The 12324-nt window shown below is 41.2% G+C and overlaps 1 protein-coding gene across 5 annotated transcripts in view; it reads right to left on the reverse strand.

Annotated features, from left to right (window-relative positions):
* wdfy3 (WD repeat and FYVE domain containing 3) overlaps positions 1-12324 on the reverse strand; it is a 148500-nt gene that overhangs the window by 70917 nt on the left and 65259 nt on the right. For all 5 annotated transcript variants that reach the window (XM_072915983.1, XM_072915982.1, XM_072915981.1 and 2 more), the window contains 4 exons: positions 8892-9063; positions 8611-8825; positions 5554-5666; positions 235-472 (listed from right to left, as the gene is read on the reverse strand). In XM_072915983.1, coding sequence (XP_072772084.1) covers positions 235-472; positions 5554-5666; positions 8611-8825; positions 8892-9063 — 738 coding nt within the window. The remainder of the gene's footprint in view (positions 1-234; positions 473-5553; positions 5667-8610; positions 8826-8891; positions 9064-12324) is intronic.

The following is a 12324-nucleotide window of genomic DNA, read 5'->3' on the forward strand; positions in this document are numbered from 1 at the left end:
CGCTTGTGTGTGTGAGAGCACCCTGTTGAGGTCCTCCTGTGTACCCTCAGTGCATGCTGACACCGCCACATATCGGACATAAAAGGTGTGAAATACCTTATTTGTATGCAGCTGCCTGCAGGCACACTGAAGTGTGTGCGTGTGTGCGTGTGTGTGTGTGTGTGTGTGTGTGTGTGTGTTGACGTTCCAGCCCATTGTGCTCCCAGCGTGACCCAAGAAGAAAGCGCGACTCACCCGAAGCCCTCCAGCGAGGTGTCGAACTCCACGAAGGCGGGCGTGTCGGCGGAGCCGTGCAGGCGGATGTCGTGGGGTGTGGTCATGGACACCAGACACTTGACGCGGGTGAGCGGCACCGTGCTGTCCTCAGCCGAGCGCACCAGGCTGCGGCTGATGCGGTATTGCCCGTTGTCCTCGGCCGGCGTGGCGAACACGCTGTCGGCGCCAAAGCCCTCCATGGACGTGGTCATGCTGTCTGCAGGGGGGGGGACATTTACACTTAGACAGACTGTTCATAAGTACAGTGCAACCTCTATTTACAAACATGTACAGTGCAACCTCTATTTACAAATGTGTACAGTGCAACCTCCATTTACAAACGTGTACAGTACAACCGCCATTTACAAACTTGTACAGTACAACCTCCATTTACGAACTTTCACACGGTGAGAACCTTGTCTCTGGGGACCAAAATTATGTCTTTTTGGCTCACGCCTGCAGGCAAAAAGTAGGGCGCACTACACGACTAGTCACTTCTCAGCGCTTCAGTGTGTACCTTTTCTGTGTTTTTCATCTTTTAACAAGTTTCCTCCATTTTGCTAACTCGAGACGAGTCCCAAAAAGACATCAGACCAGCGTCGAAAAGTTTAAAGTAAAAAAAACAAAAAACAAAAAAAAAGACCATTTGAATCGACAAAGTAGCCACAGCAAGTTTTAATTGTGATGTGACCCGACTTTCCTGGAAAATATGCCAGAGCAGACCTTTTTCACAGCAGTAGAGAAGAGTTACTCTCGTTCAGCGGTGCCTCTTTCAAGAGGGCACACACACACACGGACCCTTTTTTTAAAATGTGTATTATTGTAGCAATATGGTTGTTAAATTTAAGGATTTTTGTGATTACTGACCGTTTTTGTGGGACTTCTACTTGTGTGTGCGTTGGCAGAGCAGCACATACAGGACAGTTGAGCTTGTTGTTGTTGTTTTAGCTTGTTAATAAAGAGAATAAAGAGACAGTGGATCCATCACCTCCTTGATACGTGTATTTGATATACAGTACTTTATAACACTTTGTATTATTTACTGAGGTTGGAACCAATTACTCTTATTGAAATTGTTTCTTATGGAGGAATTTGCTTCACTATACAAACTTTTAAAAGTTAGTTAATCAAGGTTCTAAAATTACTTTTAATGTATGCGACTGAGTCAAAATGTATATTACAGTATTTATATATCCTCAATGTTTTTTAATTACTTGTATTTATTGTCTCCATTTCTTCTAATGTATTAAACATTTCTATTACATTTCTATTACATATATATATATATATATATATATATATATATACATACATACATACATACATACATACATACATACATACATACATACATACATACATACATACATATATATATATATATATATATATATATATATATATATATATATATATATATATATCAATTCTGATTTTTAACTCCTACTTTCTAATCGTTTGTGAGGGCACCATGTGTCCATCACTGCACACGTGTTGAGTACAACATGCAAGTAGTATAATTGTACACACTTCTTACGGTATACATCAAAAGTCGAAGTACGAGGGATGGGGACTGAATCTGGTACTTTTTTGGTCCTGTATGAATCCTGCCCGTCCTACCAGGCACCAGTTCACGTAAAGTCTGAGGTAGTTTCGGTACCTGGGTGGCGCATGACCATACTTGCCAACCTTGAGACCTCCGATTTCGGGGGGTGGGGGTGGGGGCGTGGCTAAGAGGGGAGGAGTATATTTACAGCTAGAATTCACACAGGTCAAGTATTTCATATATATATATATATATATATATATATAACAAATACTTGACTTTCAGTGAATTCTAGCTATATATAATTATTTATATATATATATATATATATATATATATATATATATATATACATATATATATATATATATATATATATATAAAAGAAATACTTGAATTTCAGTGTTCATTTATTTACACATATACACACACATAACACTCATCTACTCATTGTTGAGTTGAGGGTTGAATTGTCCATCCTTGTTCTATTCTCTGTCACTATTTTTCTAACCATGCTGAACACCCTTTCGCAGGTACCCAGAAAGGTTTCGAGTACCACCAAAAAAACTGAATCTCTGAAGACAGTATAAAAATCTGTGTTAAAGGTGTACAAATACTGTTTGTATAATAAGCATGTTATTGTTTACAAATGAGGGTTAAGAGTTCAGTACTAAAAAAAAAAAAAAAAAGAATGGCTTAAGTACAGTTTTTTAATTGAGCTGCTGCATTTTTTGGTTGGGTTGTTTATTTATTTTGAGGAACTTCTCCATTTCTAAAAGGGGAGAAATGTTATAGAGTGATCTATGTTTGTCTGTTGCCATCTCCTGGTGAATGTTGGCTATAGCGTACTGGGGTTACTTTTTGGTTGGCCAACGATTTACGTGGTGTTGCGCACCTGACGTCAAGTGTGTAAGTCTGTTCTGAAGTCTACAGTAAAGAGACGTACTTCATCACCTCGCCTGGTTATTGCCTCCAACTCAATATATTACAACAACATTGCTGTTTACGGCAGACGAACTGCTTTACGGTAGAATAAAACATGACTGCTGTTGTTGTGTGTTGTTACCACGCTGGGAGAACGTTAATGAAACTGCCTAACAATAAACCCACATAAGAAACCAAGAACTCGCCCTCGATCATTCTACAGTTATAACGTGTGTTGTGGGAAAGCGGACGTGAATACAGGCTGTTGACACGTCACTCAGGTCCGCATGGAGCTGGAGGGGGCGTGGCTTCCAGCTCCGCCTGAATTTCGGGAGATTTTAGGGAGAAAATTTGTCCCGGGAGGTTTTCGGGAGAGGCGCTGAATTTCGGGAGTCTCCCGGAAAATCCGGGAGGGTTGGCAAGTATGCGCATGACGTCACACCCACTTGCCTACTCACTTGGCGATCACTCCAGCAGCACTGAGAGAAAACTCGTCCAAACCACCTCCAGGTCATGTTGACATTTTACATGCCAACAAAGAAACTGACTCAAAAAAACGCAACAATGTGAGTAAAATAAGGCTTCACTTTTACAAAAACGCGTTAGCTTGATGTTAATAGACATTAGCTTTGCTACTGACATGCTACTGATTAGCATTAGCAAATTTTACATGGCGATTTCAACACCTCCAAATGTGTTAATGAAAACTACAACTAAAATGCACGTTACAATCAAACAACTGGTGCGGAACCTAAACCTTTATTTTATTTGTATTTATTTATTTTCCTTTATTTTATTTTTGTGGGTGTCTTGTTTTTTTGGGGGGGGAAAACCAATAAAAAGAACAAAAACAGCTGGTGCATGAAAACTACAATACTTACAGTATTAACACTTTTAGGACGCAACAAAAACACACTATGAACCAGATAGAGTATGGCCAAGTTGGTTTCGGAATTGGTCCCCAACATGGCGCCCTGTCGTCACGATGGTGGGCTTTTGATCAATCATTGAGGAGATAGTCTGTGATTGGTCAAAAGCCCGTCACATGACTACAGGCCTTGGGGACCAACTCTGAAGGCCCACTCTCTAGACTACTGCTATCTAAATGTCTTGGACCTGCAACTGTAATTTGGTACTGAAAACCACAACTAAGATGTACGTTACAATCAAACAACTGGTGCTTAATAAGTACAATACTTATAGTATTAACACTGTTTAGGGTGCAACAAAAACACTCCACAAACCAGATAGGGAGAGTATGGTCAAGTGGGTTTCAGAGTTGGTGCCTAACATGGCGCCCTGTAGTCACGTGGGTGGGCTTTTGACCAATCACAGACTATCTCCTCAATGATTGGTCAAAAGCCCACGCCATCTTGGGGACCAACTCTGAAGGCCCTACTCTCTAGACTCTTGCCATCTAATGTCTTGGACCTGCAACTGTAATTTGGTACTGAAAATCACAACTCAGATGTACGTTACAATCAAACAACTGGTGCTTAATAAGTACAATACTTATAGTATTAACACTGTTTAGGGTGCAACAAAAACACTCCACAAACCAGATAGGGAGAGTATGGCCAAGTTGGTTTCAGAGTTGGTCCCAAACATGGCGCCCTGTAGTCACCAACTCTGAAGCCAAGCTGCTCTGCCACAAACGTTAAAATACGGCCATCTTGGACTTGCAACTGTAATCGAGAGTCAGAATTGTGATAATAAAACAAGATATACCGTATTTTTCGGACTATAAGTCGCTCCGGAGTATACGTCGCACCGGCCGAAAATGCACAATAAAGAAGAAAAAAAACATATATACGTCGCACTGGAGTATAAGTCGCATTTTTGGGGGAAATTTATTTGATAAAATCCAATTGGACAGCAGTTACTCTAATCATTTTATTTTAAATGTTGCAATAAAAAAATGAGGCTTTATTCTGAAGACCACACAGAAAAGTAGTGTTAAAGGTGAACGGTGGCCCAGTGAGTGCCAGTGTCAGACAGATGGCGCTGTGCTAACGAGCAGTAATGATTAACATGCACTAATGAGGCTTGATAATGACAGCAAACAAAGCATTAGCATGTTTGCGTCTTTAAACAACCACTTGACACATGTTGCTGCCGTGTTGCTCTTAAGAATATAGTCAGAGTTCGCCCAATTCTCTCTTTAGGCAACACGGAGACGCTAATGCATGCTTTTATTACAAGTGCTATAGATGATTGTAACACCCTGCTTTCTGCTCTTCTAAAAAGGTTATTACACCAGTTTTAAAATATCTGCAGTGTTTCAGGATAATTTTTAAGGTTCTTCTTATGGTTTATAAATGTTTTTATCTTTATCTTCATATGTCTTACTTGTATTTTATTCTTTATCTCTACACATGGTTCTTACTATTTTACAAGTTTTATTATTGTTATTTTCCAACGTTCCTCAGATGAGCCATCTGCCTCAGGGGTTATCGGCCGTGCTTGTGGGGTCCTGGTGTGATGACCTCCTGGTGCATATGTGATAGTGTTTACTCACATGTCTCCTCTGTACTCAGCCATGCGATCATTGGTCTATATACCGGTAGTTGCATGTGTGTGTATGTTGTGTGTGTGTGAGTGTGTTTGGTATGTGTGTGCATGCGTACGTATGTGATAATGGGGGATATGGGTCACCGGGGTATTGTTTTTAACTTTGTAAAGCACTTTGCCTTGCATTTCTTTTATGTATGAAAGGCGCTTTATAAATGAAGCTTGATTTGATTTGACTTGACACACATGCAGCGCTCTGTACTCTGCGTGCCGAAGGAAAGGCTTCGCTACACTCCTCATTTCACTTCTGGCCTTACTTCTCATGTCGCCGTCGTAGCTGAGCGAGCTGGGCTTGTGCACGCGGTACTGCTTCAGCAGCTTCTTGTCCCAGGCGCCGCAGTTCAGCGGGTTCCCCAGACGCAGGAACTCCCTGTGGGCAGAGACATGGCTCACATCCTCAATTTGGCAAATACACCACGGGGCACCTCCTCACTTATCAGTGTTAAATACCTTTGATTAAACACACCACATAAGTGCCACAAACATGCCCAGTAAAATAATGTTGGTGAAATACACCTAATCAGTGCCACAAACAAATAACACGCACAGAAAAACAACTTTTCTAAGGGACTGCAACATGCTCATGACCATAAATATGCTAATGAGTCACTCCTGTCAGTCCCACAAGAAGTAGACACGTGTGTGTGGTCACATGACAAGAAGTAGACACCTTGACAGGAGTGTGTGTGGTCACATTACAAGTAGAAGACACCTTGACAGGAGTGTATGTGGTCACATGACAAGAATTAGACACGTTGACAGGAGTGTGTGTGGTCACATGACAAGAAGTAGACACCTTGACAGTCGTGGTCAAAAGTGTACATACACTTGTAAAGAACATAATGTCATGGCTGTCTTGAGTTTCCAATCATTTCTACAACTCTTATTTTTTTGTGATAGAGTGATTGGAGCACATACTTGTTGGTCACAAAGAACATTCCTGAAGTTTGTTTCTTTTATGAATTTATTATGGGTCTACTGAAAATGTGAGCAAATCTGCTGGGTCAAAAGTATACATACAGCAACATACATGATCAATGTTGGTGACGTAGAAAAGTTCCAATCAAATGAGCTTCATGGCCTCTTAACTTCATGTGAGTGACTTCTCTGAGCCCATTTAAATAGGGCTCATGTGATGCAGTCATTAGACTTGGTTACAAACGCCACAATGGGAAAGTCAAAGGAACTCAGCACAGATCTGAAAAAATTAATCATTGACTAGAACAAGTCAGGAAAGTCACTTGGAGCCATTTCAAAGCAGCCTAAGGTCCCAAGAGCAAATGTGCAGACAATTGTAAGTATAAAGTGTATGGCACAGTTTTGTCACTGCCACGATCAGGAAAAAAACGCAAGCTATCACCTGCTGCTGAGAGAAAATTGGTCAGGATGATCAAGACTCAACCGAGAACCACCAAAAAGCAGGTCTGCTATGAACTGGAATCTGCTGGAACACAGGTGTCAGTGTCCACAGTCAAGCGTGTTTTGCATCGCCATGGACTGAGAGGCTACCATGCAAGAAGGAAGCCCTTGCTCCAGAAGCCACACTTTAAGGCTTGTCTAAAGTTTGATGCTGATCACATGGACAAAGATAAGACCTTCTGGAGGAAAGTTCTGTGGTCAGATGAAACAAAAATGGAGCTGTTTGGCCACAATACCCAGCAATATGTTTGGAGGAGAAAAGGTGAGCCCTTTAATCCCAGGAACATCATGCCTACCGTCAAGCATGTTGGTGGTAGTATTATGCTCTGGGCCTGTATTGCTGCCAATGGAAATGGTGCTTTAAATGGGACAATGAAAAAGGAGGATTACCTCCAAATTCTTCAGGACAACCTAAAATCATCAGCCCGGAGGTTGGGTCTTGGGCCTTTCCCAAACACACGTCAACAGTGGTAAAGGAATGGCTAAATCAGGCTAGAATGAAGGTTTTAGAATGGCCTTCCCAAAGTCCTGACTTAAACGTGTGGACAATGCTGAAGAAACAAGTCCATGTCAGAAAACCAACACATTTAGCTGAACTGCACCAATTTTGTCAAGAGTAATGGTCAAAACTTCAAGCAGAAGCTTGTGGATGGCTACCAAAAGCGCCTTATTGCAGTGAAACTTGCCAAGGGACATATAAGCAAACATTAACATTGCTGTATGTATACTTTTGACACAGCAGATTTGCTCACATTTTCAGTAGACCCATAATAAATTCATAAAAGAAGCAAACTTCATGAATGTTTTTTGTGACCAACAAGTATGTGCTCCAATCACTCTATCACAAAAAAATAAGAGTTGTAGAAATGATTGGAAACTCAAGACAGCCATGACATTATGTTCTTTACACGTGTATGTACACTTTTAATCATGACTGTACAAATAATACACATATATATAAATATTAAAGGTGTCCAAAAAAAATTGATTTTCGAATGAATTAAGATTGTTATTTGTAATGATTCTTAATGGGTAAAAAAGTATATATATTTGTTTGTGTCCTGTCAACCACTCAGACAAATCCTATAGTACAGGGGTGTCAAACTAATTTTAGATGGGGAGGCCACATGGAGACAAATCTACTCCCAAGTGGGTCAGACTGGTAAAATCACAGCACGATAACTTGAAAATAAAGACAACTTCAGATTGTCTTCTTTGTTTAAAAATAGAACAAGCACATTCTGAAAATGTACAAATCATAATGTTTTTTTTATTTTTTATTACACTTACATGTTGCGGTTAATAGCATTTTATCTTTATTTGTCCTTATTTATACTTTCTGAATAAATGATGTGAGAATGTCATCAGTCAACTCATTGCTGTTCATTTTCAATCTATCAGGATGAAAAAATAATATCAAAATCAAATTACAGGATGTTATTTATGTAGTTTGATCATTTTCCTCGACTGGTGCACTGGTTTATTTTTGTTTACATATATATATAGTATATATATCTACAAAGATACAAATAACTGCTATTGAGACATCTAGTGGGCACATTTAGAGCAGCAGTTTCTTTCATTCAAAAATTTTGGCTCATTTTTATACTTAGCAAACTCATCCCGCGGGCCGGATAAAACCTGTTCGCGGCCCTGATCCGGCCCTCGAGCCTTACGTTTGACACCCCTGCCATAGTTGATACACATTTAACTGTTGATACTTCTGTTGTCTTATTTGTATTTAACTTTATTAAATGTTTGGTAGAATTGTCAACACAGCTGTTTATGGAGAATGTCCATCACAGAACTGACACCAATGTTGTAGTATGGATTTTAAATCCAGATTGGGTGTGAGTGTAATGGTTCCCCCCAAGAATGGAATGTGATGTGAGCACCTGAGCGCCATGGGCTGCAGCGCCTGCGACGCCAGCCTTTCGAACATGCGCTGCAGCGGGGGGTGCAGCGGGTGGTCCTCGTCGCCCAGCGCCTGACTGCAGCGCTGGAGCAGGCGCTGATGGAGAGAGGCCTCGCACAGGACCTGCTGGTTCCTCTCGCTGTTCACCAGCAGCTGCAGGATGTTGGCCACCGCCAGCTGCAGGTCCAGGGCGTGCTGAGGAGGGACCAGAGCCACACCGTCAACCCACCTTAACCTCTTCCTGTCTTCCCATGTCCTCACCTCCGGCTGGCTGTCCGAGCAGACCGAGGGCAGCAGGTCTACCATGGCCAGGACGGCCCCCGGGTGGATGACCACCGTCTCGCTGGAGGACCAGGAGGGAGCGGCGTGCAGCTTCAGCTCGCTCAGCAGCTTGATGGGGGCCGGAGGGCCCGATGAAGCCTGGTAGCCGTGTCTGCAAGAAGAACCCAGGTGAGTCCGCCTGGAGGTCCACTGGGCCTACACGTCACACACAGAGGTCCTGGTGCAAGAGTGCTGCTGCTGTTCTGTTAGCACAACAATGACGTTTGATAGGCACGCTAAATCCCCCTCAGGGTCTGTCAGAATTAAATGTTCCTATTTTTTCACAGCAGAGGCTGCAATTTGTTGACTGTCTGGGTACAGTGTAGCATACCAGCTAGCAACCATGTAGCAAAAGAGCTAGCAACCATGTAACATACCAGCTAGCATCTATGTAACATGTCAGCTAGCAATGATGTAGCATACCAGCTAGCAACCATGTAGCGTAATAGTTAGCAACCATGTAACATATTAGCTAGAAACCATGTAGCAAAATAGTTAGCAACCATGTAACATACCAGCTAGCAACCATGTAGCAAAATAGCTAGCGACCATGTAACATACCAGCTAGCAAACATGTGGCAAAATAGCTAGCAACCATGTAATATACCAGCTAGCAACCATGTAGCAAAATAGCTAGCAACCATGTAGCAAAATAGCTAGCAACCATGTAACATACCAGCTAGCATCTATGTAACATGTCAGCTAGCAATGATGTAGCATACCAGCTAGCAACCATGTAGCGTAATAGTTAGCAACCATGTAACATATTAGCTAGAAAACATGTAGCAAAATAGTTAGCAACCATGTAACATACCAGCTAGCAACCATGTAGCAAAATAGCTAGCAACCATGTAGCAAAATAGCTAGCAACCATGTAACATACCAGCTAGCATCTATGTAACATGTCAGCTAGCAATGATGTAGCATACCAGCTAGCAACCATGTAGCGTAATAGTTAGCAACCATGTAACATATTAGCTAGAAACCATGTAGCAAAATAGTTAGCAACCATGTAACATACCAGCTAGCAACCATGTAGCAAAATAGCTAGCGACCATGTAACATACCAGCTAGCAAACATGTGGCAAAATAGCTAGCAACCATGTAATATACCAGCTAGCAACCATGTAGCAAAATAGCTAGCAACCATGTAGCAAAATAGCTAGCAACCATGTAACATACCAGCTAGCATCTATGTAACATGTCAGCTAGCAATGATGTAGCATACCAGCTAGCAACCATGTAGCGTAATAGTTAGCAACCATGTAACATATTAGCTAGAAAACATGTAGCAAAATAGTTAGCAACCATGTAACATACCAGCTAGCAACCATGTAGCAAAATAGCTAGCAACCATGTAGCAAAATAGCTAGCAACCATGTAACATACCAGCTAGCATCTATGTAACATGTCAGCTAGCAATGATGTAGCATACCAGCTAGCAACCATGTAGCGTAATAGTTAGCAACCATGTAACATATTAGCTAGAAACCATGTAGCAAAATAGTTAGCAACCATGTAACATACCAGCTAGCAACCATGTAGCAAAATAGCTAGCGACCATGTAACATACCAGCTAGCAAACATGTGGCAAAATAGCTAGCAACCATGTAACATACCAGCTAGCAACCATGTAGCAAAATAGCTAGCAACCATGTAGCAAAATAGCTAGCAACCATGTAACATACCAGCTAGCATCTATGTAACATGTCAGCTAGCAATGATGTAGCATACCAGCTAGCAACCATGTAGCGTAATAGTTAGCAACCATGTAACATATTAGCTAGAAAACATGTAGCAAAATAGTTAGCAACCATGTAACATACCAGCTAGCAACCATGTAGCAAAATAGCTAGCGACTATGTAACATACCAGCTAGCAACCATGTAGCAAAATAGCTAGCAACCATGTAACATACCAGCTAGCAACCATATAGCAAAAGAGCTAGCAACCATGTAACATACCAGCTAGCATCTATGTAACATGTCAGCTAGCAATGATGTAGCATACCAGCTAGCAACCATATAGCGTGATAGTTAGCAACCATGTAACATATTAGCTAGAAACCATGTAGCAAAATAGTTAGCAACCATGTAACATACCAGCTAGCAACCATGTAGCAAAATAGCTAGCGACCATGTAACATACCAGCTAGCAACCATGTAGCAAAATAGCTAGCAACCATGTAACATACCAGCTAGCAACCATGTAGCAAAGTAGCTAGCGACCATGTAACATACCAGCTAGCAACCATATAGCAAAAGAGCTAGCAACTATGTAACATACCAGCTAGCATCTATGTAACATGTCAGCTAGCAATGATGTAGCATACCAGCTAGCAACCATGTAGCGTAATAGTTAGCAACCATGTAACATACTAGCTAGCAACCATGTAGCAAAATAGTTAGCAACCATGAAATATACCAGCTAGCAACCATGTAGCAAAATAGCTAGCGACCATGTAACATACCAGTTAGCAACCATGTAGAAAAATAGCTAGCTACCATGTAACATACTAGCTAGCAACCATGTAGCAAAATAGTTAGCAACCATGTAACATACTAGCTAGCAACCATGTAGCAAAATAGTTAGCAACCATGAAATATACCAGCTAGCAACCATGTAGCAAAATAGCTAGCGACCATGTAACATACCAGTTAGCAACCATGTGGCAAAATAGCTAGCTACCATGTAACATACCAGCTAGCAACCATGTAGCAAAATAGTTAGCAACCATGAAATATACCAGCTAGCAACCATGTAGCAAAATAGCTAGCGACCATGTAACATACCAGTTAGCAACCATGTAGAAAAATAGCTAGCTACCATGTAACATACTAGCTAGCAACCATGTAGCAAAATAGTTAGCAACCATGTAACATACTAGCTAGCAACCATGTAGCAAAATAGTTAGCAACCATGAAATATACCAGCTAGCAACCATGTAGCAAAATAGCTAGCGACCATGTAACATACCAGTTAGCAACCATGTGGCAAAATAGCTAGCTACCATGTAACATACCAGCTAGCAACCATGTAGCAAAATAGTTAGCAACCATGAAATATACCAGCTAGCAACCATGTAGCAAAATAGCTAGCGACCATGTAACATACCAGTTCGCAACCATGTAACAAAATAGCTAACTACCATGTAACATACTAGCTAGCAACCATGTAGCAAAATAGTTAGCAACCATGTAACATACTAGCTAGCAACCATGCAGCAGAATAGTTAGCAACCATGAAATATACCAGCTAGCAACCATGTAGCAAAATAGCTAGCGACCATGTAACATACCAGTTAGCAACCATGTGGCAAAATAGCTAGCTACCATGTAACATACCAGCTAGCAACCATGTAGCAAAATAGTTA

This window comes from Nerophis lumbriciformis, linkage group LG24 (genome assembly GCF_033978685.3).
Source record: "Nerophis lumbriciformis linkage group LG24, RoL_Nlum_v2.1, whole genome shotgun sequence".
Taxonomy (NCBI): domain Eukaryota; kingdom Metazoa; phylum Chordata; class Actinopteri; order Syngnathiformes; family Syngnathidae; genus Nerophis; species Nerophis lumbriciformis.